Below are 25373 nucleotides of genomic sequence, written 5' to 3'. Positions count from 1 at the left end.
TCATTTAATTCCCATCATTACTAACAGTTTCCACTGGGGGATAAATAAAGTTAATATTAGTCGTAGTCAAAAACCAACAATATTTTTTTCACCATATTTATTATTCCTGTTATAGTATCATTTATAAGTCAAAAACGAACAATATTTTTTTCACCATGTTTCCAATAACTAAAACCAAAAAAAAAAAAAAAAAAATGTAGTAAGATTGCACAAACTGAAACCATTAAATACTTTTGTGATCTATTTCCATTTGTTATTTTCAAAAGGGAAATACTGACATGAATGTTCACAGATAAAACTTCACCAAAATAAACCAAAAAAAAAAACTTAAAAATGTAAATATTTTATTATTATTTTTTGTGTTGCATTATTTGGTTACTGTGTTATTTCTGTTTCAAAAGACAGCAATAAATAACACTTTAAAATCTAAAGAGTGTTCATGCGATTTTATACATTAGTAGTGTTGTGAAATTAATGAATGCATAATAATCGTGAAACTGTGATTATTCTTTAGACTATAATCGTACCAACAAAATCTATAATCGTTGCATCACTACATCAGAGAAGCAGAAATGACTAAGATCTTCACTGGTATCATGGAAGATGTTCATTCCAAGCCCTAAATTAAACAATTATCACTGTTTGTTGTAAATTACTTTCCATTTGAAAGCTCATCCAATCATCATAGAGAAGCTGAGCTTCTGTCTGGGACAAAAATAAAGTTATTTGAGTACTAAAGTTTCTCTTGACATCCACAAAACATGACAAATTCTCTCACACACACACAGCAGATAGGATGATTGTTTCTGCTCAACTTACTTGAGTTTTTCCAGGTGGCTGAGCAGCTTCACTGAATCTCCGGGGTGATTGTAGCTCAGATCCAGCTCTCTCAGGTGTGAGGGGTTTGAACTCAGAGCTGATGCCAGAGCAGCACAACCTTCTGCTGTCACCAAACACTGAGATAATCTACACCAGAATGTGTTCATGTTAGTGTGCTTCATTTTTCAGAGAAATACAGTACAATATACAATATAATAAGCAACAGGTCTCATCAGCTGGCAGTCTGTGGGCCAAATGCACAAATCCTCTGATTGATTTAAACAAAATTGTGCTGCTGCCTGACACGAGATAATCTGCAAACCTCATCGGTGTGTTCAAAAGCACCTAATGTATATCCAAACCAAAGTGTATCTTTCTTTTCTGGTCACAGTTCAGCTAAACTGGTTTCCCAAATATTAACCGGCACCATTTAGACACAGATAATCACATTTATTTCATCTCCTATTGCTCACCTTATCAACTGCTCTGAGTCTTTTAGGTCCGTCCCTCTGTTATTAAAAAAAATGCTGCCGTCTTTCCTATTTTAAAGAAATCTGTGCTCGATTTTCCAGTTATGAACAATTTCAGACCTAACTCCAATACACTTTCATTTACAAACTCCTTGAAAAAGTTGTTGTCTCTCATCTACGGGGCTCCATTAAATCCATCTCAGAATATTAAAAATCAGGGTGTTACATTTGATTCTTCACTTACCTTTCAAAATCATATAAATATAATTTCTAAGACTGCATTTTACCACCTTTGCAATATTGCATGACTGCAGCCTGTCCTCAGCCCCAAAGACACTGAAACTATTGTTCAAACTCACGTCTTGACTATTGTAATTCTCTTCTTATTGGACTGGATGTTAAAAAAAAAACATTTGCTAAATTACAATATGTCCAAAATTCTGCTGCCAGAGTCATTTCTCAGGTTAAGAAATCTGTACATATTACTCCAATTCTTCATAATCAGCTTGATTGCCTGTTTCTGTCTATATTCAGTATAAAATTATTCTGTTACACTGTAAAACTTTGCTATAAAAATGGCCAAATTCTAACAGTAACACTATTTTCCATTAAAACGGTTGAAAACAATGCATTCTGGGTAATATTTGTTGTTTTCGGTGAAGTAGCCTACTGCAATATAACTGTGAATTATCAGAGTTCAGAGTCGACACTCAGAGGCTGTGTTCCAAATCACACCCTACACCCTCATTCACTTTTCCCTACATTAGTTTAGTAATATTGTCCACCTGACAGAGAGAATCCAGACACTGATGAACACCTGCTGTTAACAAGCAGAATCACTGAAGAAAAGAGAATCAAAAGAACTATGACTGAAAATAAAACACATTAAATCTCTCAAGACCTCAGCAGCATTACTAGTTACACTTATTACTAGTGGTGGACAGTAACAGTAGTTTTACTTTATTACTGTACTTAAGTACATTTTTCAAGTATCTGTATTTTACTGGAGTAGTTTTATTTTGAGTAACTTTTACTTTTACTTCACTACATTCCAAAGCATAAGATCATACTTTTTACTTCACTACATTTCATAAAACTTATCATTACTCCTTATAATATATCACATGCTCTGAGACGCAGAAGCGGTATTTGATTCATGAACGAACTGATTCTTTTCAATGAACCCGTTTAATCGGTTCGCAAATCGCACCAAAAGATTCATTCACGAATTAGATTGATCCGATCGCAGCTGTTCTCGAATCGACAACTCACTGATTCAAATGAACCATTAGTGCGAGTCTCCGGTGAACTGAATTCACAAGTAAGAACGTCTCGGTTACGTATGGTAACCCTCGTTCCCTGAAGGAGGGAACGGAGATGTCACGTTGGTGACTGACTAATTGGGATATCGCTTCGATAGACCAATCTACCAAGATTTTTGACAAAACAAACCAACACACAACTGAACACAACAATAGCATAAAAATGCAGCAGGTGCAATGCATACGGCAGCAGGTGCAATGCATACCAGGTTTTCGCTGAGGAGCCGAGCCGGAGACCCGGTGGCTCAGCAGTGGAACAGCAACCATACGTAACCGAGACGTCCCCTTTCAGACAGGCACTCTAGACATCACGTTGGTGACCGACTAATTGGGATCCCTACCAAAGCGCCATGGGTGCTGCCCCTTCCAGTGCCCTGTGCGAGCCGCCTGCGCCCCTATCAGGTGTAGGCCAGCGCTGGGAACAAGTAGTTCCACTCATCATTGTCAAAACAATACCTCACTGGGTGAGATTGGATAACACTGGGAAAACTTACCCGTTCCGCTTGGAACAGGGACGCTGCGGAAGCCCCATCCTTACCGAAGGAGTTTTCAAAAGCAAATACACATACAGCATCCATTTAGGTGTATATGGAGAAACTTGAGGTGATTAAAACCCTCTTGGGAAGGCAGAAGTCTGCCGGGGGAACACGGGCTCTAAGGCTATACCGTGGACTACATGCATACGAGTACCGCTTAGGTCTCAATATGAAACCCAGCGTGTGTGTTTGGCTGACACCTTTTACATCTTTTTGTGAAAAGTGTTTGAAATCTCTTCACAATTGACAGCGGCGGAATTACTATTGTGTTAATGTAAAGTTAAAGTGCATCAACAACATAACTCTCTCAATATTAAATAAAACAGACACCACAAGAAATCAAACAAAAACACAATTTGTTATAGCAAACGTGATTTATAAACACATTACAGCGACCAAAAAAAACCTTAATACTAAGAAATCAAAGGGCAAAGGAAAATTACACAGTGAAGTCTTTATCCAGTCATAAAAACAGAAATTCACAGTTTAAGCGGAATGTCACAGAATTCTCAAATTTTGAATTAATTAACCAAGAGTAGGTCACTACACTTAAGTGCGCATTAGTATCTGTAAATATAAAGCCACAAAAGTCAATTTAAATATGAATCCTGCATGTCCCTGTTAATGAATTTCGCAGATGCGTGGTTTACACACACACACACACTGAAGCGCGCGTGACACTCACAGTGATTTCAGCGTCTGCCCTCTCACTAAATGAGGACGTAAACACATGAACAACATCTCCACAACTGCTCTTAGAGTCATTTTATGAGCATTTTACCATTTGATTTTAGTAATAAAAGTCCGGTTTGAAATAACGAAAAAACAACATATCACATACACAGAACTGTAAAGGTATTCACGGCAACCCGTCAAAATAAAAGTCCGGTTTGAAATAACGACAATAGAATGTACACAGCCTCCTACTACTACCTTATACAGTCTATGACTACTACTAGTACTACTAATAAAAAAGAAACACACATTATTTTTAAAGGAATAATCACACAAACATTTCTTCCACATTTTAATTTTAATAGTAAATCCCCTTTGTTTGCCAAAAAAATAAGGTTGCTTAATTTTCAATAATTAAATGATAAATGATGAAATTAATGTTTTATGCCTTCATTTGATAACCAGAAAAATATAAATACACAACACAGAATTTCTGAGGGAAAAAAATTAATTGAGGCTACTTTAAGAAAAAATTAAATGAATAAATTAAGTTGTGTTATGCATTCAAATAGTTAAACATGCTAAATAAGAATTAGGTAACAATAAAAATATAAATAATATGGTGAGAAAAAATGAAACATTTCATAGGGCCCTAAACATGTATTTTTTGTTAAACTTTTAATAAACTGATGTGAAAATGTATATACTATTAAAAAGGAGTTGAGAAGAAAAATGAAATGTTTACTAACATTTTTTTTATTAAAGTGGAAATCAGTTTACTAAATAATAAACTTTACTGACTGCTACTTTAAAGAGATATTATTTGGTGTGTTTATTATGTACGGTGCCCTTGAGAAACTTCAATACCATGACTTAGGTGCCCTTGAGCAAGGCATCGAACCCTCAACTGCTCCCCAGGCGCCGCAGCATAAAATGGCTGCCCACTGCTCCGGGTGTGTGTTCACGGTGTGTGTGTGTGTGTTCACTGCTCTGTGTGTGTGCACTTCGGATGGGTTAAATGCAGAGCACGAATTCTGAGTATGGGTCACCATACTTGGCTGAATGTCACGTCACTTTCACTTTCATTTATTTTGTGCAATTACTTGCATGTCAGTGGAGTTTGTGGCAAAACCTTTTTCAGTGTTTACATGTTGTTTATACCTGCATAAAATTTATTAAAGTAGATAAAGAACATAAAAAAGAACATAAAGTACAATTTAATTTCAAAATGCACCTATATTTTTTGCATTTTGTTTTTCAGTTGAATAAAAAACCATTTTTCCCTATACATTTCATCATTGAGGATTTATTTAAAAAAGTTTAAAAATCTCGTCTCGTTCTCGTGAACCCAGTCTTGTGTCTCGTCTCGTCTCGTGGGATAAGTGTCTCTTTACACCCCAATACTAACCATGTTAATTTTAATAATTTTTCTTTTGTTACTCCTCTATCTCCCTTAATTTTTGTCATAGCTATTGGGACTCTCTCAATAATGCTAAGAACACTTCCTGTATTTCAGGGAATAATGCAAAAGATAACTTAATTTAAACTAGCTTTGTGCGGATCAGCTCGTTACTTTGTTACCGATCCAATCTCCATCTATTCCCAAGATAATATGCCTACTAGATGAATTTATTAAATCCTCTGAGTATAAACTGAACCTAAAAAAAGAGTGAGTGTCTAAGCATAAATCAATCTAACCATAAAATAAAACAGACCGACATTCCTTTTCATCTGAATTATTGAAATATTGATATCATAGCATCAGGCAGTTGCTATAGATTTGTGGGTAGTGCATCAATGATGTCAATATCCCATTCCACCACATCACAGAGATGCTCTATTGTTGGATCCAAGTCATGTTCCTGGAGATCTATCTACCTGCAGAGTTCATTTCCAACCCTGATCAAACACACCTGTCTGTAATTACCAAGTGTTCCTGAAGATCTTAATTAGTTGTTTCCGTTGTGTTTGATCAGGGTTGGAGCTGAATTTTGCAGGAAGATCTACAAGAACAGGATTGGGCACAGATTATGATCTGGTGACTGTTGAGGCCATGTGAACTCACTGTTATGTAAAAAAAAAAAAAACCTTCTGAGCTTTTTGACATGTTGCATTATCCTCCTTGAGGTGGCCACAAGATGGGGCCATTAAGTGCTCATTAAGGAATGAACTTGGTCAGCAACAATAGTGGCATGATATTTAGCCAAGTATGGTAACCCATATGCTGAATTTTTGCTCTGCATTTATCCCACCTAAAAAAACGCACACACACACACACACACACACTTGTGCCCCCTCAAAAATAATGAGTGCATGACGCCCCTGCTAAGGGGTACAAAGTGTGCCAAGAAAACATCCCCCACACCAATACACCACCATCAGGTTGAACTATTGACCCAATGCCCATTGTATCCTAACATTCCTGTTATTAACTGACTGAAGTGGCACTCAGTGTGCTCTTCTGCTGCTGCAGCCAATCTGTAGTAAGTTTTAACATGTTACACGTTCAGAGATGCTTTGCTTTTCTACATTCCAGCTGGCCGATCAAAACAGTGTAAAATAATTCATTACATAAACAATAGAACATAATGTCTGAGAGCATTGTATGTATTGTCTCGTGTTTCTTATAAGAAAGTGTCTGCATATAATACGAATGTAAAAGGTTAACATCTCACTGTGATACTCAGTTATCTTGTTTAACAGTTATGATAACAACCTCATATGTGGGATAAATTAATGGCCACATTATCATCTTGTTTTCATCATTTATGTCTTTTAATAGCTCTTGGCCATAAAGCACTCATGAATTAGAGTAAGTAATTACATGCGGAAGAAAACTTGAACTATACAAATACAAAAACACATGAAAGAATCTGCTAGCTGTATTTATAAAACCAGAATATATATAAATCACACATTATTATTAAAATTGGATTCAGTGTGAAAGCCAAACCTCAGTACGTTGAGTTGACAGTTTGAACTCTTCAGTCCAGCACAGACCAGCTCCACTCCTGAATCCTGCAGACGATTGTTACTCAGGTCCAGCTCTCTCAGAGAGTTTGATGATTGTAAAGCTGAAGTCACAGTTTTACAGCACTGATCAGTGAGTTTGCATTTAGCAAATATAAAAATGAAAATAACAAAAAACTAAAAACACAGTGCATAGCTAGAAATGTATGTTTGAGAGCATTTGATGCATTGTCTCATGTTTCTGATAAGAAGGTGTCTGCATAGAACGTGAATGTGAAGGTTACAATAAGCTTTCAATAGATATTGACCATAAAACACTCATGAATTAGAGAACAGGTAGAACAAGGCTTAAAGTATATACATACAAAAACACATGAAAGAATATATATTAAAATTTGAATCAATGTGAAACACAAACCTCAGTACGTTGAGTTGACAGTTTGAACTCTTCAGTCCAGCACAGAGCAGCTCCACTCCTGAATCCTGCAGCTCATTGTTACTCAGGTCCAGCTCTCTCAGGTAGCATTTAGCTAATAAAAATAAAACCACAATTTCACAGTGTTGGTAAGTGAGATCACAGCCTGTCAATCTGAAAACAGGGAGGACATGTTGCTGAACGGGTGTACAGATGGTAGACAATTAAAATGGGTACTACTGCCGCGCGTACCGCCGCCGCAGGGCCGCGGTGTTAACTGCAAGTCAGTCGCGTGTTAAATTCATTCACGAAACTACCGCCAGGTGGTGCAAAGAGACGGATTGCGAACTGAATGTAAAGCCCCTTTCACACTGCACGTCAGACCCGGCAAATTGCCGGAACATTGCCGGGTCAACTTCTGTGTGAAAGCAAACACGTCCCGGGATTGATTCCGGGATTGAACCCGGGTCGGGGACCTAGTAACATTGCCGGGTTCAGTCCCGGAACGAGCGCTGTGTGAATAAAAGCCAAATTAATGCCGTGTCGTAGTGATGACGCACGTTATCGCGCGACTCTTTTAGCGTGTTTTGAAGGCAGATCAACGTTCGCGACGAACCAAATATGTGCAAACTGTAACGAAGCAGAGATCAGTTAGTTGCTTACTTTCTGCGCTGAAGCTGAGATCGTTTGCCAACTTAAGTGAAAGTTAACGTGTCTAGCGTTTTCGACTCGTACATTACACGTCACACCCTGATATCACATGTCTTTACGGGACCTTTACTGGTTGTGTGTGAACGAAGGCACATATTCCGGGTAATCACTGGCAGTGTGAAAGTGCAAAATCTAGCGACCCGGGTTCAAATGCCAGGACACATTACCCGTGTATTTGCCGGAATCGCAGTGTGAAAGGGGCTTAATTGTAAAATGAGATAAAAGGAGGAGGTAAAACAACAATAACATTATGATATAACATTGTACCATCTTTAAAAACCATTAAAAAATGTATAGTGAGTTAATTTCAAAATGTAGGATAGTCTTAGCTACAGTGTACTCATCAAAAATTAAAAGAAGACCTTTACACAAACAGTCATTAAATAAGGCCTATATATACGGATAAAAAGCTAAATGTTTTCATTTCGGTTCATTCTTGGTTTAAAAAAAAATCCTTCAGGTTCCATTTGCAGATCGAAATGAGAACGGTCCAGCATTTAGCAATAATTATTATTAATTATGTTATTATTCTTGATTTTTTTAAACTGCTAACACTTTGCATTTTTGAATTATGCCTTTACTGTGTGACCAAAAATTTTGTATTTTCTGTTTCAGCTGTTTGATCGCGCTGGTTCCTCGCGCACATTCAGTGGAAACAGTAGCCTTTCACCGTGCCATTCGGCGCGAGCAGCGGTCCACTTTGGCATATTTTTGTTAATTATGATTTTTTATTTTTTTTTCCGTCAATACTGAAATACGCGTGAACTACAAAGCCTTTTTTCCTAATGAATAATAGTTAAGCTTGAAATAGGCAACATCACGAATATGGAAACGTTTGGATTTCTCCCGAATGAGAGCCCAACCTTACCTTATGCTTCGCTTTAAATTATTATTCATTTATTTATTTTTTTGTTTGTTTATAGCCAAGCCTATATTATTATATACTGCAATTTTATTTATCCATTAGAATTATATATTTGTAATTACTGTTCTTTTCTGATAAATTTGTTAAATTTAAAGGTTTTGTTGTAAAGTGAAGAGAACTAAAAATATCCTGTTGGCACATTATAACATTATTAGGCCAGACGTTATTATTTCTGAATGTAATAAAATGCAACTTATACGACTTATATATTTTTTTCCTCTCACAAACGTAATTAATTTTTTAGCCTGTTTTAAAAAATAAATAAAATAAAATAACATGCAGCTTTTCAATGAAAGAACACTGAGAGTTTGCTTCTGGTGTTTGGATTTGTACTTCAATATAATGAGCTCCAAGTTTAGGAATAGCCAACACAGGTTTTTTTATCTCTCTCTCTCTCTCTCTCTCTCTCTCTCTCTCTCTATCTATCTCTCTATTTAACTCTCTATTTAACAGCATTAACTTACAATGAAATACATCTTCCTTCAGGCAGACTGAATGTTTTCCTGTCTTGCTAAATGTTGGGTCAGTATGCGCGAGTCCCGCGCGCTGTGAAGCGGGAGCAGCTGATGGACGACTCCGCTTGGTCTTAAAGCCTTCCGCAAACTCTACGTTCACAAACAACAATGATTTTCGTAAAATAATGATTAATTATCAATTGATAATTTTGTTATTATTATGGTCTTGTGAAAACAATAATAATGGGCTGCGGGAAAAATAATGATAAAAAGAGTAGGGCTGCTGTGAGTGCAGGCTTGTTTCACCCCAGTAACATGACAACACACCGTTCCTCACAGCCAAAAAAACAGACCGAATTCAGTTCAGCTGGAGGGGGTTGGGGGTTAGTTCTGTATAGCTTGTGGGGGTTGATATAAATGTGTGAATCTCTTGGTCTTTCATATGGACAGTGTCTCTGAGGGTATCAAACTTGCAGAACAGGTTTAGATAGGACTCGTCATTTTGGTTTTAGGGCAACTTTGAAGAAAGGTTTTGATCCACTTCAAATGTTGACTAATGTACAGCGCAATATAGTTTATTAGTTATTATAACTTCAGAGGAAGTTGCCTTAACTCAAAAAAAAAATAAATACATAAATTCGCAAACTGTTGCGTTAATTTTATTTTGTTTCGTCTAAATAATATTTTTTTTAGACTATGAAATATAAATTCTCACAGAATGTAGCCTTTTCATAACCAATATATTGAACCATCTCTTTATTTTTTTCTAAATCCCAAACAGAGTCCAGATATCAGTATGATCCGTCTATGATGTTTTATAGGCTTTTTTTAGATTTGGGAATACACATGCGTTACAGACATGACAAAAAAACATTTTGGAGTTTTTGGAGACATTATTATTTTTATTTTTTATTTTTTTTTTGTAGCCTATTTACAATGCCCAAACAGAAGCAACAATATCTGCAGAGAAGGGTTGGCCATTCTCAAAAAAAAAAAAAAATTTTATTTCAATTTTCGTTTTTGTGTTTCAGAGGAAAAATCAGTGTTAAGGTATCTCTCCATTACAGACCGTTCTGAAAGAAGAATTTATGCAACACGCGTATAAAATGCTTTAAAAACTTTAACAGAGATGTCTAGATGGTATTTAATAGATCTGTCTCCCACGTAAGATTTTTCTAGTTACTAGTCGTTCATTTGTCATTATTCAACTAATCGCAGGTTTATATTACATTTACATCTATAATCCATAATGAGCCTTAATATATTCCGCGCTCAAGCATTAAGTTTGCCCTAAAGCACAGGCAGAAGTAGCCTAATAATTGTAAAAAATGAGACATTTTAATTATTTATTAATAAACAAATGTTTTCTTGTTGGCTGCAAGATGAAATTCACAGTGCTGACTTTCTCCACATGGACACGGCTTTAAAGAGAAATACAACCTTCACAGATTACATAATGATTTCGCTTTGAATTGATTCATTTCAAGCTTTCTGTAGATATATTTCTCATGTATGTGAGACACCCCAATTTTCAGTTATTTCATTATTAGGAAAAAATTCAAGTGATCTAGAGGGTGCCTCCCTGTCCTGCATGCGCATTAATAATTTTCGCACAAACACTTAAATATGAATAATTATTCACATTTTGCATATGCATTACAACTTAAATTATCTTTTACATGCAATTATCCAAAATAAAAACCAAACAAGATTTGTAATGAAGATAAAACAAATAAGAATAAATGCTGCGCGTGCACTCAGCATCACTCACGCCGCGCAAATCTTGCACGCAGACATTTTACACACCTGCATTTAAATGCGGCTGCATTTTTTTTTTACTTAAATTCTATGTAAGCAAGTAACGGCGGCTCCCTTTAAAATCACTGAAGTTGTCTATTAATGAAGCTCTTTTTACATCATTTGCACTTTGGTGATTATAATAAGAGAACTTGAGTTTAATCGTGAGGACGTTTTATTAATCCGTCCATTCTTTAGAATTTCAATGATTTAGCTAAATCATGCAGGTTTAATGTATTCGTTTTGCAAAAAAATTAGGCCTAAATAATGGGAACTAAATTATACAGTGCCTCACGTTTTACTAAAATAAAGAAAGTAATTTATAAAACACGCAACAATTTCTTAATCAGTGTACAGACAAATATATTTTCCCAAGAAGTTGTCTGTCAAAATAAAGAGACAGGTAACGAATAACAAAAATGCATGTTGTTTTATTAAAGGAATTTTAAAATATAAATTAAAATATAGGCCTAATATATGAGAATATTGACATTTTGCATATAAATCCATGTAGCCTAGCTCACTAAAATAGGCTACCACTTTTAATGCTCTGATGCAAAGTAAACCACAATTTATTTTGAATAATATAACACATAATTTATATTATATAAATAATACTGCACACCTATTAAATGTGTCAAATCTAAAATATGGTGTAATACTGTGTAGCTTAAAGAAAATATAAGCACAGGCTCAGGCACAGGCTTGACATTTATCCTGCTTGAATTCGTTCTAAGAATTGCACATAACTTCATAATTATCAAACTTTCATCTGTGAATATTAAATATTTTAACTATAGTGTTTTTCTTTCATTTTCCCTGACTGCAGCCATCAAATGTAACACATCAGCAAGGCAAAACTGACGTCTATTTGTGAAAATGTGCTTTAATGCGCTTGTTTGAAAACTTGTGATTAAAGCGCCACTCAGCGGTCAAAAGCTGCAAATGCACTTTGCAGACGCCGCGGCAGCGGTACGAGCGGCGGTAGAAGCAACGTTTTGGATGTCTACCTACTGTATCTATGAGATTGCAAGACTGTTAAATTTCCTCGTGTAGCAGACCTACAGTAACAGTATGTATCAATACATATTACATGATTATACAATTTCAGATAATATCATCAGACAAATGTGCCCTTGTTTTGGCTCTCTATGGAGTTGCGTAGTCTGGGTGTTCACTTATATATTTTAAATGAAGATAAGCCAAAGCTGGAAAAACTTAAAAAACCAAATGTAAATATTTATTGACACGTTCAGTGACATTAATAAATTCAGCTGAAATAAATATTTAGAGAAGCATAAGCCAAAGCTGGAAATACTTAAAGAATGAATGAGCTGACTTGGCCAAGATACAAAAAATGCTCCAAAGCACTGCAATTTTAACTTCAAAGTCTGCATGAACCAGAAATTGTGATGGTCTTCCCTATTGTGACACACCTGAGTGAAACCTAAGCTTCTTAAATGAGAAAAAATGTGGGACTTGGATTTGTCCTTTGGGAACTGATTTGATTTTTGGGTCATTGTCATTTTCTGATTAATGTGAATGTTTCATGAGTGACAGGTTGATGGAGAGGAAGGACTGAAACTTGTTTGGCTATTGGACACAATTTAAGTCAGATTGTAGAATATTAACTAAATCAATTCAAAAACAAGATCATATGTAGCTACTTTAAACTGTAAAAAAGAAACCACTGAGTATTGCTAAAAAACTGACAGCAGTCTGGTCCTTATAAAGCAGGTAGATAAAACAAAAATAATTATCTCTGCATTTTTGACAGCAAATTGATTGATTGTTTTATCTTCCTGACAAAAACACAGCAGCAAAATGTTTATATTATTGGGCATTGGGTTTATATTAAATTATTGACATTCACAACTGCCATACAATTAGATCATATTTACTTTTACAAAATTTAAACATACAAAAAACAAACAATAAATAAAAATAACACCCAACTCAAATTTAAAAAAAAAAAAAATCTCAACTGACTTTTTTTCTTTTATCATTTATTTATAAACCATATTAATTGTATTAATTTAGTAAAAAAAAAAAAAAAACTTAACTGCAATAATTGACATTGTATGCTTGTGAACAAACCCAGAAGATCCTATTCACTACCATCAAATTTTGTCAAATGTTACTACTGCATGTTTGTATTTTCACACTTACAGAGCTCTTCTGCAGTTCCTCACAGCAGGTAACAGTCTCTGTCTCCCATCTTTTGATTTGGTGGTGTATTTTTTGAGATCAAACTCATCCAGTGCCTCCTCTGACATCAGGATTATGTTTGCCAAAGTTGAACATTGTGCAAGAGTAAGACTTTTTTCTTTTGTATTAGAGTTTAAAAATGCCTGCATTTCTTCAACAACTGAGTTATCCTTCATCTCAATCAAGCAGTGTGACAGATTTATCCATCTGTCAGGACTGACGTTGTTTTTTGACCTCGTTTGAGGTTTTGGGTTATTTTCTTGATGCTCTCTGGGTTGTTCTCTGTGTGTATCAGCACATCCTGTAAGAGTCTCTGATTGGACTCCAGTGAGACGCCATGAAGAAACCTAAGGAAGAGATCCAGGTGTCCATTTTTACTCTTTAAGGCTTTATTCATTGCTCCTTTCAGAAACACATCCAGAGAAACTTTCTCACACTGAGTTCTGGACTTTCCTGTCAGAAACATTTTCAGAATCTCACTGTTCTTGTGTAAATAGCAGTAAAACACATACAGTGCTGCAAAAAACTCCTGAAAGGTCAGATGTACAAAACTGTAAACCTTCCTCTGATAAATCACAGATTCCTCCCTAAAGATCTCAGTGCAGATCCCAGAATACACTGAGGCATCAGTGACGTCTATACCGCTCTCTCTCAGGTCCTCCTCATAAAACATCACATTGCCCTTAATCAGCTGACTGAAAGCCAGTTCAGCAAGTTTCACAATCACTTCTCTGTTGGACTGCAGGAGTTTCTCTGGATCTCTCTCTTCATACTCCTGGTTCCTCATATTTGTTTGAATGAGCAGGAAGTAGATGTACATTTCAGTCAGAGTTTGAGGGATTTCTGCACTGAGATCTTGTTTCAGGATGTTTTGAAGCACAGTGGCTGAGATCCAGCAGAAGACGGGTATGTGACACATGATGTGGAGGCTTCTTGATCTTCTGATGTGTGAGATGATTCTGCTGGCTTGATGCTCATCACTGATTCTCTTCCTGAAATATTCCTCCTTCTGAGGGTCATTGAATCCCTGAATCTCTGTCACACGGTTGATGTAGTTAGAGGGGATCTGATTGGCTGCTGCTGGTCTGGTGGTGATCCAGATGAGAGCAGAGGGAAGCAGATCTCCTTTCAGGAGGTTTGACATCAACACACCCACTGATGAAATCTCAGTCACATCAGAAACTTTCTGACCGTCTGAAAACATCAGTTTAATTCTGCTTTCATCCAGACCATCAAAGATGAACACAACGTTACATTCATCATAAATCTTTGAGTCCAGATCTTGAAGTTCAGGGTGAAAGTCAAGCAGAAGTCTGTGAAGACTGTACTGATGATCTTTAATCAAGTTCAGCTCTCTAAATGTAAGAACAAACATGAAATCTACATCCTGATTGGCTTTTCCCTCGACCCAGTCCAGAATGAACTTCTGCACAGAGACAGTTTTTCCAATTCCAGCAATACCTTTAGTAAGAACAGTCTTTATTTTGTCTCTCCTCTTCTTTCTCATCTCATCATATCCAGGTTCAGGTAAAGGGTTAAAGATGTCATTGCAGTTGATTGGAGTGTCTTGGAGTGTCCTGTAACTTTTCTCCATCTGTAGCACCTCATGTTCTTCATTCACTCCTTCACTCTCTCCCTCTATGATGTACAGCTGTGTGTAAATCCTGTTCAGGAGGGTTTGATTCTCTTGTAGTTTGACTCCCTCAAATAAGCTCTCATACTTGTTCTTCATGCTGGTCTTGTGCTGGTCTTTGACTCTCTGTAGATCATCATGCACTGGTTGATGAGAATCGAGCTGCTGAGGTGCTTCTGTGTCATGATAATTGATGTGGTTCTGACTGTAGGAGGATGTGGAGGTCTGACAGGACACATATCTGATCTGGTCAGCTCTCCCAGCACTGAAAACACATTAAGATGAACAGAGACTCAAAAACAAACAGAAAATACCTTTATCAAAATAGATAAAATATTTAAATGCATCCAATATTAAATGAACTTATTTAAAACCACATATCACAAGTCTTCATTTCATAGACTCCTTGTAATTGTAACACAATTTCTGTCTATTGTGGCCAGGTTTATAGATAATGACCTGCATTGTATTTAATTCATATTCACTGTAGATTATGAATGCCCAGCAAGAATTTGAAGGTAAATAATGACTTGCATTGTATTTAAATGACCACTGAATCATTTGAATACGATACACATGGTAAAACAGGATATTCAGAAAGCACAGTATGGTAAAGAGAACAAGGATCCTCATCTACATTGCATGCCAACAAAGGAGCTTTTGCTACACACACTGAGGACCGACAGAAAGACCTATTTGACATGTCATATCCTGCTATGACAACCCGGTCTTTGATGAATATCAATACCTTTACATTGTGGTAATTTATTAAATGTTTTAGTGATTTTTGTAGTGTTATAAGCTAAAGTGATTGCAACTTATGTTTAAACAAAATTTGTAAAAAAATAACTTTTTTTTTGTTATTGATAAGTGTTAGAAGCTAAAGTGATTATAACTTACATTCACTAATTAAACACTGCAGTAGGGGATTACAAATAAACATTTAAACCCCAACTCATATATATATATGATTATACTCAGACAGACTCAAAGGTCACTGCGTCATTACTAAATTCAGGGGACTAAAACATGTTACACATGATACTCACACAGGGTCAGAGGTCACAGCAGGTTCATCACTGAGATAAAGAGGCAGACCAATGGGTTTGTTACTCTTCATAGACAAATACCCACATACTATACATACAAAAATACATATATTCCTGCTGATGATACTGATAAAAAAAAACTAGAATATACATAACTTATAGTTGTAAAGACAAAACAAATGTCATAAACACAATATTGATATAATAAATACACACTTCAACCTTTATAAACCTGTTAATTTACTTTAATGAAATACATTCTTCAACCATTTACAAATGAAAGATAACAAGTATGCATGTGAAATACTACTTGAATGAGAGAGGTATAACTGAGAGCCCAGCAGCCCGAAAAACATCCCAGCTGCCCAGATGCCTGGTGCCCAGGTACATGGTCGGTTCACTTAGTTTTGTTGAGGCCACAACATCATAACTCATGGGAAAGTGATAGTATGTAGCGGCCATGAGATATTAATTTGTGGGAATGTCATGTTTACTTGTGGGAGCGTGATATATTGTGGCCACAAGATCATTTTGTTGAGGTAACGACATCCTTCTTATGTTCAGGGAAGGACATTTTTCTTGTGGCCACGAGTTTAATGCTTTAAAGAAACCGCGGTGACCATAGCAACCTGGGATTATCAGAGTTAGATTTATTTATTTTTTATTAACATTAAACATTAATTTAATATTTGTATACTATATATTATTATTATATTATTATTTATTATTATCATTATGATTACATTAACTTATTAGAGCTATATTTTCCTATTTATTGTATATATGCTTATTTTCCCCTTTCAATTTATGTATCGCTTTATGCTAGTATTTGCTAGCCTACCATATATTTTGCCAAATAAACTCCTGACACTTATGCTAATAATGACTTTATGATTGTATTTATGCCCATATGATGATAAATGAGCGTGTTGTGTTTTCATTTACAAATTAAACTAAATAATTAATTCCTCAACAAAACACTATAGTATTTATAATTACGGTGTTTATTTGTTTATTTAACAATAATGTCATTATTAATATCATAATAGTGTCACAATCGTCAGCTGGAGTGCCCATGAACTCCAGTAGAGGGCACTCCGCTCAGGACTCTAGCATTTGGTTTCTAACTCCATTTCCAATAATCCCGTGCTTAGCGCTAACCACTACCAGGTGTTCCCCATTACCACTCCACTATACATACTGTGTTTGGACTCTCAATGATTGCGAAGTCTTGTTTAGTTCTGTCTGGCATTTCTGAGCGTTTTCCCTGTGTTTGTTCCTTCCATGTTTGATCTTGGATTTGTGTATACCGACTGTGATTCTCTGCTGCCTGCCCCCCGACCTCTGCTTGTTTCTGTTTCTGCTTTGGATTTTCCCTGACATACCTGACGCTGTTTTCTGATCTCTGCCCTTTTTTTGACCATTCTCTACAATAAACTACTGCATATGGATCCGAACATCTCTGACTCCATGTTACACTACGGCCTATTATTTAGCCAAAATAAAATGAAATATGTTCAATTTAAACTGCATTCCAGCAAAAAATCCAGTCAGCATAATCAATTAAGCTTTATTGGCATGTCAAGCATTTACAGTAGACTAATATTTACAAAAGTATTCAGAATATTAATAGATCAGAAAGAAGGGAAAATTATTTTAAACGAATATAAAAATATAACCAATAATAAAAGGCTAATAATAATAATAATATACAAATATTACGGGAAAAAGACGATCAGTTAATAGACTTACAAGACAGTAGGATGGATTAAAATGTTTTATTGTTGGCCTATTTTACATTATGCACTTTATGTAACATTTACTGATATGATATAACTTCAATTGAATGCTGACTATCATGTTCCCACAAGTTAATATGATGTTTCCACAAATTAATATCTCATGGCCACGACATACAATCACGTTACCACAAGTAGAGGTTGACCGATGTATCGGTTTTGCCGATTAATCGGCACCAATAGTTGATTGCGGGAACAATCGGTTATTGGCAAAAATCCATGCCGATAGTTTTCCGGGTTGCGTCTGTTGCTGGAGCGGCTGAGAAGGGTCTGTTTTCATTATAAAGTAGCGAGAAACATCCGACCCGGATTTAAAATACTGCCGCGCCACAGAGCGCCATTCACCACGTGACGCTGCATGCTGAAACTTCAGACCAGAATTAAAATGCGGCTGACAGAAAATCCTGCCACTCCACAGAGCGCCATTCATATAGTTTTCCATTAAATTACATTATATTCACCCCGAATCGTTGTTAATGTACATAATGAATTGTACATTTTCATCAAACGTTTGTCTTTCTGTGGCTCTAATAAAGTCTGTATGCTTCATTTATAGAGCTATAATATAGATCGCTCTTTCCGTTTGCTCTGTTTTTTTTAAACACTGAACTTCAAACTCTATGCCTCATTGTTCATTTCTGAAGTAAACTTGTGCCCGTTTGGTGAATAATTAAACAGTTTTAGACCGCTGCTTGAGTTGAACGTGACGCGTCCGGAGTGTGTGAGATACCGGTGAGTTCTCCTAGACTCAGCGCTGCTCTTTTATTTTGATTAGATAATCATTAATTGTTCAAGAATAGAAGCAGTTAAAGTGTGAGAGTGTGCATTGTGCTGGTATAATTGTAGGGCCCTATGATTTCCGTGATGCCGAAAATGCGAACGGAATCCAGTCATAAAAACAGAGTTCACAGTTTAACGCGGAATGTCACGGAATTGGTCAAATTTTGAATGAATTAATCAAAAGTAGATCATTACATTTAAATCAAATTGCGATATGGACTAGTATTCTGTTACTACTAAGCCGCAAAAGTCGATTTAAATATGAATCCTGCATGTTGCGTAATGAATGGCGCAGACGCGAGGTTTCATTTATACTGAAGCGCATGTGACACTGGCGGTGATTCAGCTTCTGTTATCTCTCTAAATGAGGACGTAAACACATGAACAACATCTCCAGAACTGTTCTGAGAGAGCTTTCATGAGCTTCTGACCGTTTGAGTAAAACTAGCCTCATATCACATACACAGAACTATAAAGTATTCACGGCAACCCATTAAAATAAAAGTCCGGTCTATTTTTCAGTAGAATGTACATAGCCTTCTACTACTACTACTACTACTAAAATGAAACAAACATTATTTTTTAAGGAATAATCACACAACATTTCTTCCATGTTTTAATTTTAATAGTAAATCCCCTTTGTTTGCCAAAAAAAGTTTGCTTAATTTTCAGTAACTAAAAGATAAATGTAACTAATGTCTCATGCCTTCATTTGATAACCAGAACAATTTTAATACACAACACAGAATTTTTGAGGGGGAAAAAAATCATAAGGCTTCTTTAAGAAAAAAATGAATAAATGAAGTTGTTTATGGATTCAAATAATTAGACATGCTAAAACACAGAATTTGGTAACAATAAAAAATATGGTGAGAAAAAAATAAAACATTTCATAGGGCCCTAAACATGGTTATCTAATCAGCTGTAAATTCCATCAGGTGCGTGATTTCACATAGAGCAGCTGTTACGACACCAAGCCATTGTTAACTGACAAGCTGCGCCAAATCCAAGCTGATAATGAACGTTTCATTTGCGCAGCTTGTCAGTTATCGGCTCTGTGTAGTAACAGCTGTGAATCACGCACCTGATTAGAGAACCGGCTTTGCTAGATATTGTTCTGTTTGACCTTAAAGTTGGTGGGCTATATTTCCTATATTACAGTTCACCTCCATTAAAAGTCCTTTGACCACAGTTCACCTCCATTAAAAGTCCTTTGACCTTTTTAGATATTCAAAGTCTTGGTTGAGTGGACTTTCAATGGAGGGACAGAAAACTTTTAGGTTTCTTTAAAAATATCTTCATACTGAATGTGTTTTGAAGATCAAGTCTTGGGAACAACATGAGGGTTAGTAAATGATGACAGAAATTATTTTTTGAGTGAACAGCTTGAGTTCAAAGAGGATTCTATTTGTTCAATGCTGAAAAAAATCTTTTGGATGTTTTAGGTTGCTCAAAAAGTAAGAAAACCCCTGATGTAGGTTTTTAAGATTCTAGTGATAAGAGAGTTGAGGAACTAGATGATACTCACCCAGGGTCAGAGGTCACAGCAGCTCCATCACTGAGATCAGGGGGCAGAAACATGGAGTTGTTACTCTTCATAGACACACAGCTGAATCCTGCAGATGCTGCTCTCTGATCGTCAACATCACTGAGTTCAGGGGGCAGAAACATGGAGTTGTTACTCTTCACAGACACACAGCTGAAGCCTGGAGATGCTGCTCTCTGAGCGTCAACATCACTGAGTTCAGGGGGCAGAAACATGGAGTTGTTACTCTTCATAGACACACAGCTGAATCCTGGAGACGCTGCTCTCTGAGCGTCAACATCACTGAGATTAGGGGGCAGAAACATGGAGTTGTTACTCTTCATAGACACACAGCTGAATCCTGGAGACGCCGCTCTCTGAGGGTCAACATCACTGAGATTAGGGGGCAGAAACATGGAGTTGTTACTCTTCATAGACACACAGCTGAATCCTGGAGACGCTGCTCTATGAGCGTCAACAGATGACTCCTGCACTTTCTCCTCAGAGACACTCATTTCACAGACAGGTTTCTCCTTCTTTCTCTCCTCATACACTCATTTTACGGGCTTTTCTGCTTCTTTTCCTGCTACATGAGACTTGATTTCAGGCCTGTGGAGTCAGAGAACATACACTGAATTTGGATACAATAAAGTAAGTTAAAATAAAATTTCTTGGGTTTTACTTATTAACATTTATCTTAAACTTTTTCAGGATTATAAGAAATATTTTTTACAACCCCAAATAATACACACAAAACTTAACAAAAAACAAAAAAATAAAATAAAAAAAAAAACATAGAACATAGAAGTTTACATCTTCTAAATGTTAATAATTTTAATAACGTGGTCAAACGTTTACATAGAAGAAAAATTGCTAAACGTTAATAATTTTAATTAAGCCTGCACAATTAATCGAATTTCTAATCGCGATTACAATTATGGATGCCACTGTTACGTAGTCGTTCAAATTGGCAATTAATCGTTCAAAATCCACTTATGTTATTCTGTGTGCTTAAGATGCTTTTTTTTCTTTCTACATATTATCTTAAGGATTTTTCCATTGTTTTAATTTTAGTATAACACTATAATACCATTCATATTTTTACTTTTTATATAATTTAAAGAAGAAACCAATCAGATGTATATTTGACATTTGAGGCTTAATACTATAGAAAAGCACTAAAAGTTTTTAAGTTAGTGGCAAGTACTTAAATATTTAGACTTAAAAGGCTATTTATTGTCAAGGTTTTTTTTTTATTTGGACTATAACTTGCCCTAGATATTGTTTGAAAGTGTTTTGATTCTTTATTGTTCGGTCACACTTTACATTAGGGCTTCATTAGTTGACATTATGTTAATTCATTAGTTAACAAACTGTCAATGAAAAATTATTCTAAACATTAATTAATCTTAAGTAATTCCTATATTTAATAACACATTGTTAAAATCAAAATTTCCAACTCTGTTAATCAAATTAATTCAATGGCCAATCAGAGGCGTTCAGATGAGTCATCGCTGAAACGCTGCTGTTTCATCACTGCACGCGCTCCCTGACTGAATTCTCTCATCAGAAACAACAAAGTACAGATGTGCTATGAATGTATTATTAAATTCACATTAAATACAAAGTCAGTCGTATTAAAAGTCTTTTATGGCATGACACCCATATCTGGTACTTAAGTAAAAAGATTGGGGTTTTATGCGTAGCTAATATACCACAGTATTAGTCTACTTTGCCTGCATGGCCTGTTGTAGATCAACTAACATAATTTACAAAGGCACAAAATGTATTTCCTTACACATGTTTGAGAATCGAGATATTTCATGATACAGATAACACGTTTGGGAATATTTCGAATAAAAAGGAAAAAGTAAAACATAAGCCCATATCAGCTATACAGTGACATCATGGCTGCTGTGTGTCACATGACAAGCATGACGAATCCCCCCCAGCCCCCCCCCCCCCCCCCCACACACACACACACACACACACACACACACACTCACACACTCGTGGCCCTCAAAAAGAATGAGTTCATGATGCCCCTGACCATAGATATACTTAAACATTTCTATGAAATCCACGCATTTGTACACAACATCACACAACAGAACTTCACAAAAAAACAGAAAAACCCTTATAACTTACACACTCACACAACAAATCATAACATAAATAACACTGCTGCAAACTATCAGATATACAAATAATTATTCGAAAAATATTATAGTCACTGCAGCAATATTTATATAAAATATAATTTACGTGCAGCAGGGCCCTTCTTCCGTGTAGGCCCCGGGGCTTCAGGCCGTTAAAGCCCTGTGTGTTAATGCACCCCTGCATGTACCTTATGTGACGTGTTTGTTTAGACGCAAATGATATTGATATTACAGCTATGAAACGTTATAAAGAACTTACCGTTACATGTGAAGGTATTTTCTGGTTTTGAACCCTGCGAGATGGCGTCTAGTCGTCCGATATAAAAACTTTTACTTTCACTTTGACATTCTTCTTCTGGTACTGTTTACAAGCCAACTGATGAACAAAAGGACAAACAAAGAAAAATATTTACATGTTTTATTGATTTTAAAAAAGCTTTCGATTCTATTTTCCTACATCACAGTTTAATAGCTCTGGTAAATTTTTCAATTATGTTGATAATATAAGTATTTCTCTTTGTATTTTGGACTGTCCTACATCACAGTTTAATAGCTCTGGTAGATTAAAATTAAACCTAGATCTCTCAATTTCTTACCCAACTCCTCTCTTTCCTTGCATGCTCAATTGTTTCGACTTCACCTCAGGGCAAACACATTGTGTGTTTGATATTTCATGTTTTTTTAAACGAGATTGTCCATTCATAGTCTTGAAATAGGCTAACTGTGTCTTCTTTTTGTTGAAACATATTCTTCATTTTCCTAATTCTTTTTGTTGTTTCCCTGTCCCACATTTCCTGCAACTTCATATTCATGATGAGTGCTTTATCTCTGCTTTACCCACTGGAATTTTAACTTCAATAATATTCGACTACTTCATTACCCTTTACTCCTACATGTGCATCTACTTTATGAGACTAACAGGTGAGTTCCACTAAAAACACACAGTGTGTACCATCAGTGTACTGAATACAAAAATCAATAAACCAACATTTACCAAAAATGTACTAAATTCACAACCCACTCAGTGTAGAGAGACTAGGAGTGACACTTAAAATAAAAGTTATAGATTATTTCAAAATATATAGTAAAAAATAATCAGATTAATTAGGTAAATTAGGGTAACGTGGGACACATAATCACTGAAGCTATTATCACAAACCATTCCCGAGTTCATGGACCTGCTGTGATGAGAAATAAAAGACAGTTGTCAAAACAATGTGTGATGTCTGTGATGTTATAGAGGGGACGTTAAATGTCTGGATGGGAGAAAGGTCCAGAAAAAGAAAAAAAATCATGGCAAAGTTCAGCACTCTTAAAAAACTGAGAGGAAAATAATTAAAATGAAGTGAAACACATTTAAAGGTATTAATGTAACAATTTGAGGGTGCATTACTGTCTCCCTTGTTATTAAAATCTCTACCACTGGGGGACACTCTGGAGTTTTTTCTTTAGCTCATTAAAAAAATATGCATTTATTTTGTTTGCAGTAATGCTGGGGATTTATCTGTTTGGCATATGGTTGTTATTTGTTTTGTGTTTGCTGACAGAAGGGTTATTTATTATGTATCATTCTGCAGTGAGGTGAAATTTAAGTTACTTTGAACATTTGATCCTCATTGTGAAACCAAAAATTACAGAATTGGACATTTCTGAATTCTAGTTTGGACAGTAATTTGTGTACCATGTACTGCTGGTGCTAAATAAATAAATATATACATGCATACATACATACATAAATATAGACACTGTACTCAGTAAAATACACTAAGTCTATGGCCTTTATGAACACTTTACATCTCTAAATGATTTCATTGTCTTATGAGAAGAGCACAGATTATTTCACGGTTTTCTATGTTCAGATTCTTCACAATTTCTTGTTTTGTGTTCCACCACAAAGGAAAATAAATGTAGGTTTGGTACAACACAATTGTGTAAATAATGTCAGAATGGTCAGTTTGGTGTGAACTAGTCCTTCAGTTGCTGAAATGCTCTCATTCGTGTTTAACGTTAGATATCGCCACGGTGCTTAGTTCCAGGAGTCAGTTATTCAGCCATAAAACCACTGACGAGTGCAGCAGATTTCAACACAAAAGCTTTGGACTCTGCCTCTGCTTTAAGAGTTTTGTAAGCCACATGAAAATATATGAGACCTAATTAAATTACCTCCTGAATATACAGTGTGGATGCAGATATAAACATCTCTCCAGTGATCTTATAGACCATTTCAAAGACGTAAACAATAACAAAGGCTTTGGAACGCTATACTGCGCATTTAGCGCCAATTTTAAATCGTGTACATTTTAAGTCTAGCGAAAACGTAACAGCTGCGGTATTTAAACTGATAATATTTTTTTTTTTTTTTATTAAATGAAAATAATTACAAACATACAAAACATCAACAAACAAAAAAAAATCACGTAAACAAAATCAAAGATTGAGCAGAATCAGCAATAACAATCCCATACAAAACATACCTAAGATTATAGATACAGCTACAAACAAAACAAACGCTGTAAAAAAAATAAATAAATAAAATACAAACATAACAAATGAACAAAACTTAACGGGGCCATTTCAAATTAACTTAAATGTTTCAAGTAAAGCAAATAATTTAAGGGCTTTCCTTTTCCTCCACAAGTTTAAGAGATTTACTTAGAAGATTCAACTCATTCCTCCAATGAGTCAAAGTAGGTTTGGTTTTATAATACCTGCATTTATGCATGAAAAAAACTTACCAAATAACAAAAGAGAATTAAGTACAAAGTCCACATTCTAATTTTCATCAAAAACACCAAAAATAATTGTCTTCACAGATAAAGAGAATACAATTTCCCTGGACATTAGCCAGCTCTGCATTTCTCTCCAAAAAAATTGGACTGGGTCACAGTAAAAAAAAAAAAAGGTGTTCTAACGATTCAATGTTTTCTACACAGAAGACACAATTATTTAGATCGAAATTGAATCTCAATCTCAAGAATTCGTTTGTTGGGTAAATTTCATTTAAGATTTTGAAGTTGACTTCTTTTACTTTAGGTGGGAGTGGAAATGAAATGTAATTTTTCCTTTATTTTCTTAATTTTTTCCAATTAAAAGTACTTCAGTATGTCAAACTTTTTACTGGGTTG

The 25373-nt window shown here is 35.5% G+C and overlaps 1 protein-coding gene across 1 annotated transcript; it reads right to left on the bottom strand.

Annotated features, from left to right (window-relative positions):
* Positions 1–360: 360 nt before the first annotated feature.
* On the bottom strand, positions 361–22632 carry LOC109080333 (NACHT, LRR and PYD domains-containing protein 3-like). Its single transcript, XM_042720906.1, is given in 7 exon segments — positions 361–966; positions 6776–6969; positions 7207–7381; positions 13265–13529; positions 13532–15201; positions 20093–20698; positions 22508–22632. Coding segments are annotated over 6 exon segments (2967 nt in total). The 5' UTR covers positions 20605–20698; positions 22508–22632; the 3' UTR covers positions 361–815.
* Between the last annotated feature and the right edge of the window lie 2741 nt (positions 22633–25373).

Source organism: Cyprinus carpio, chromosome B3 (assembly GCF_018340385.1).
Source record: "Cyprinus carpio isolate SPL01 chromosome B3, ASM1834038v1, whole genome shotgun sequence".
In the NCBI taxonomy this organism is placed as follows: domain Eukaryota; kingdom Metazoa; phylum Chordata; class Actinopteri; order Cypriniformes; family Cyprinidae; genus Cyprinus; species Cyprinus carpio.
The sequence above is the reverse complement of the archived record's forward strand: the minus strand, read 5'-3'. Positions and strand labels throughout refer to the sequence as shown.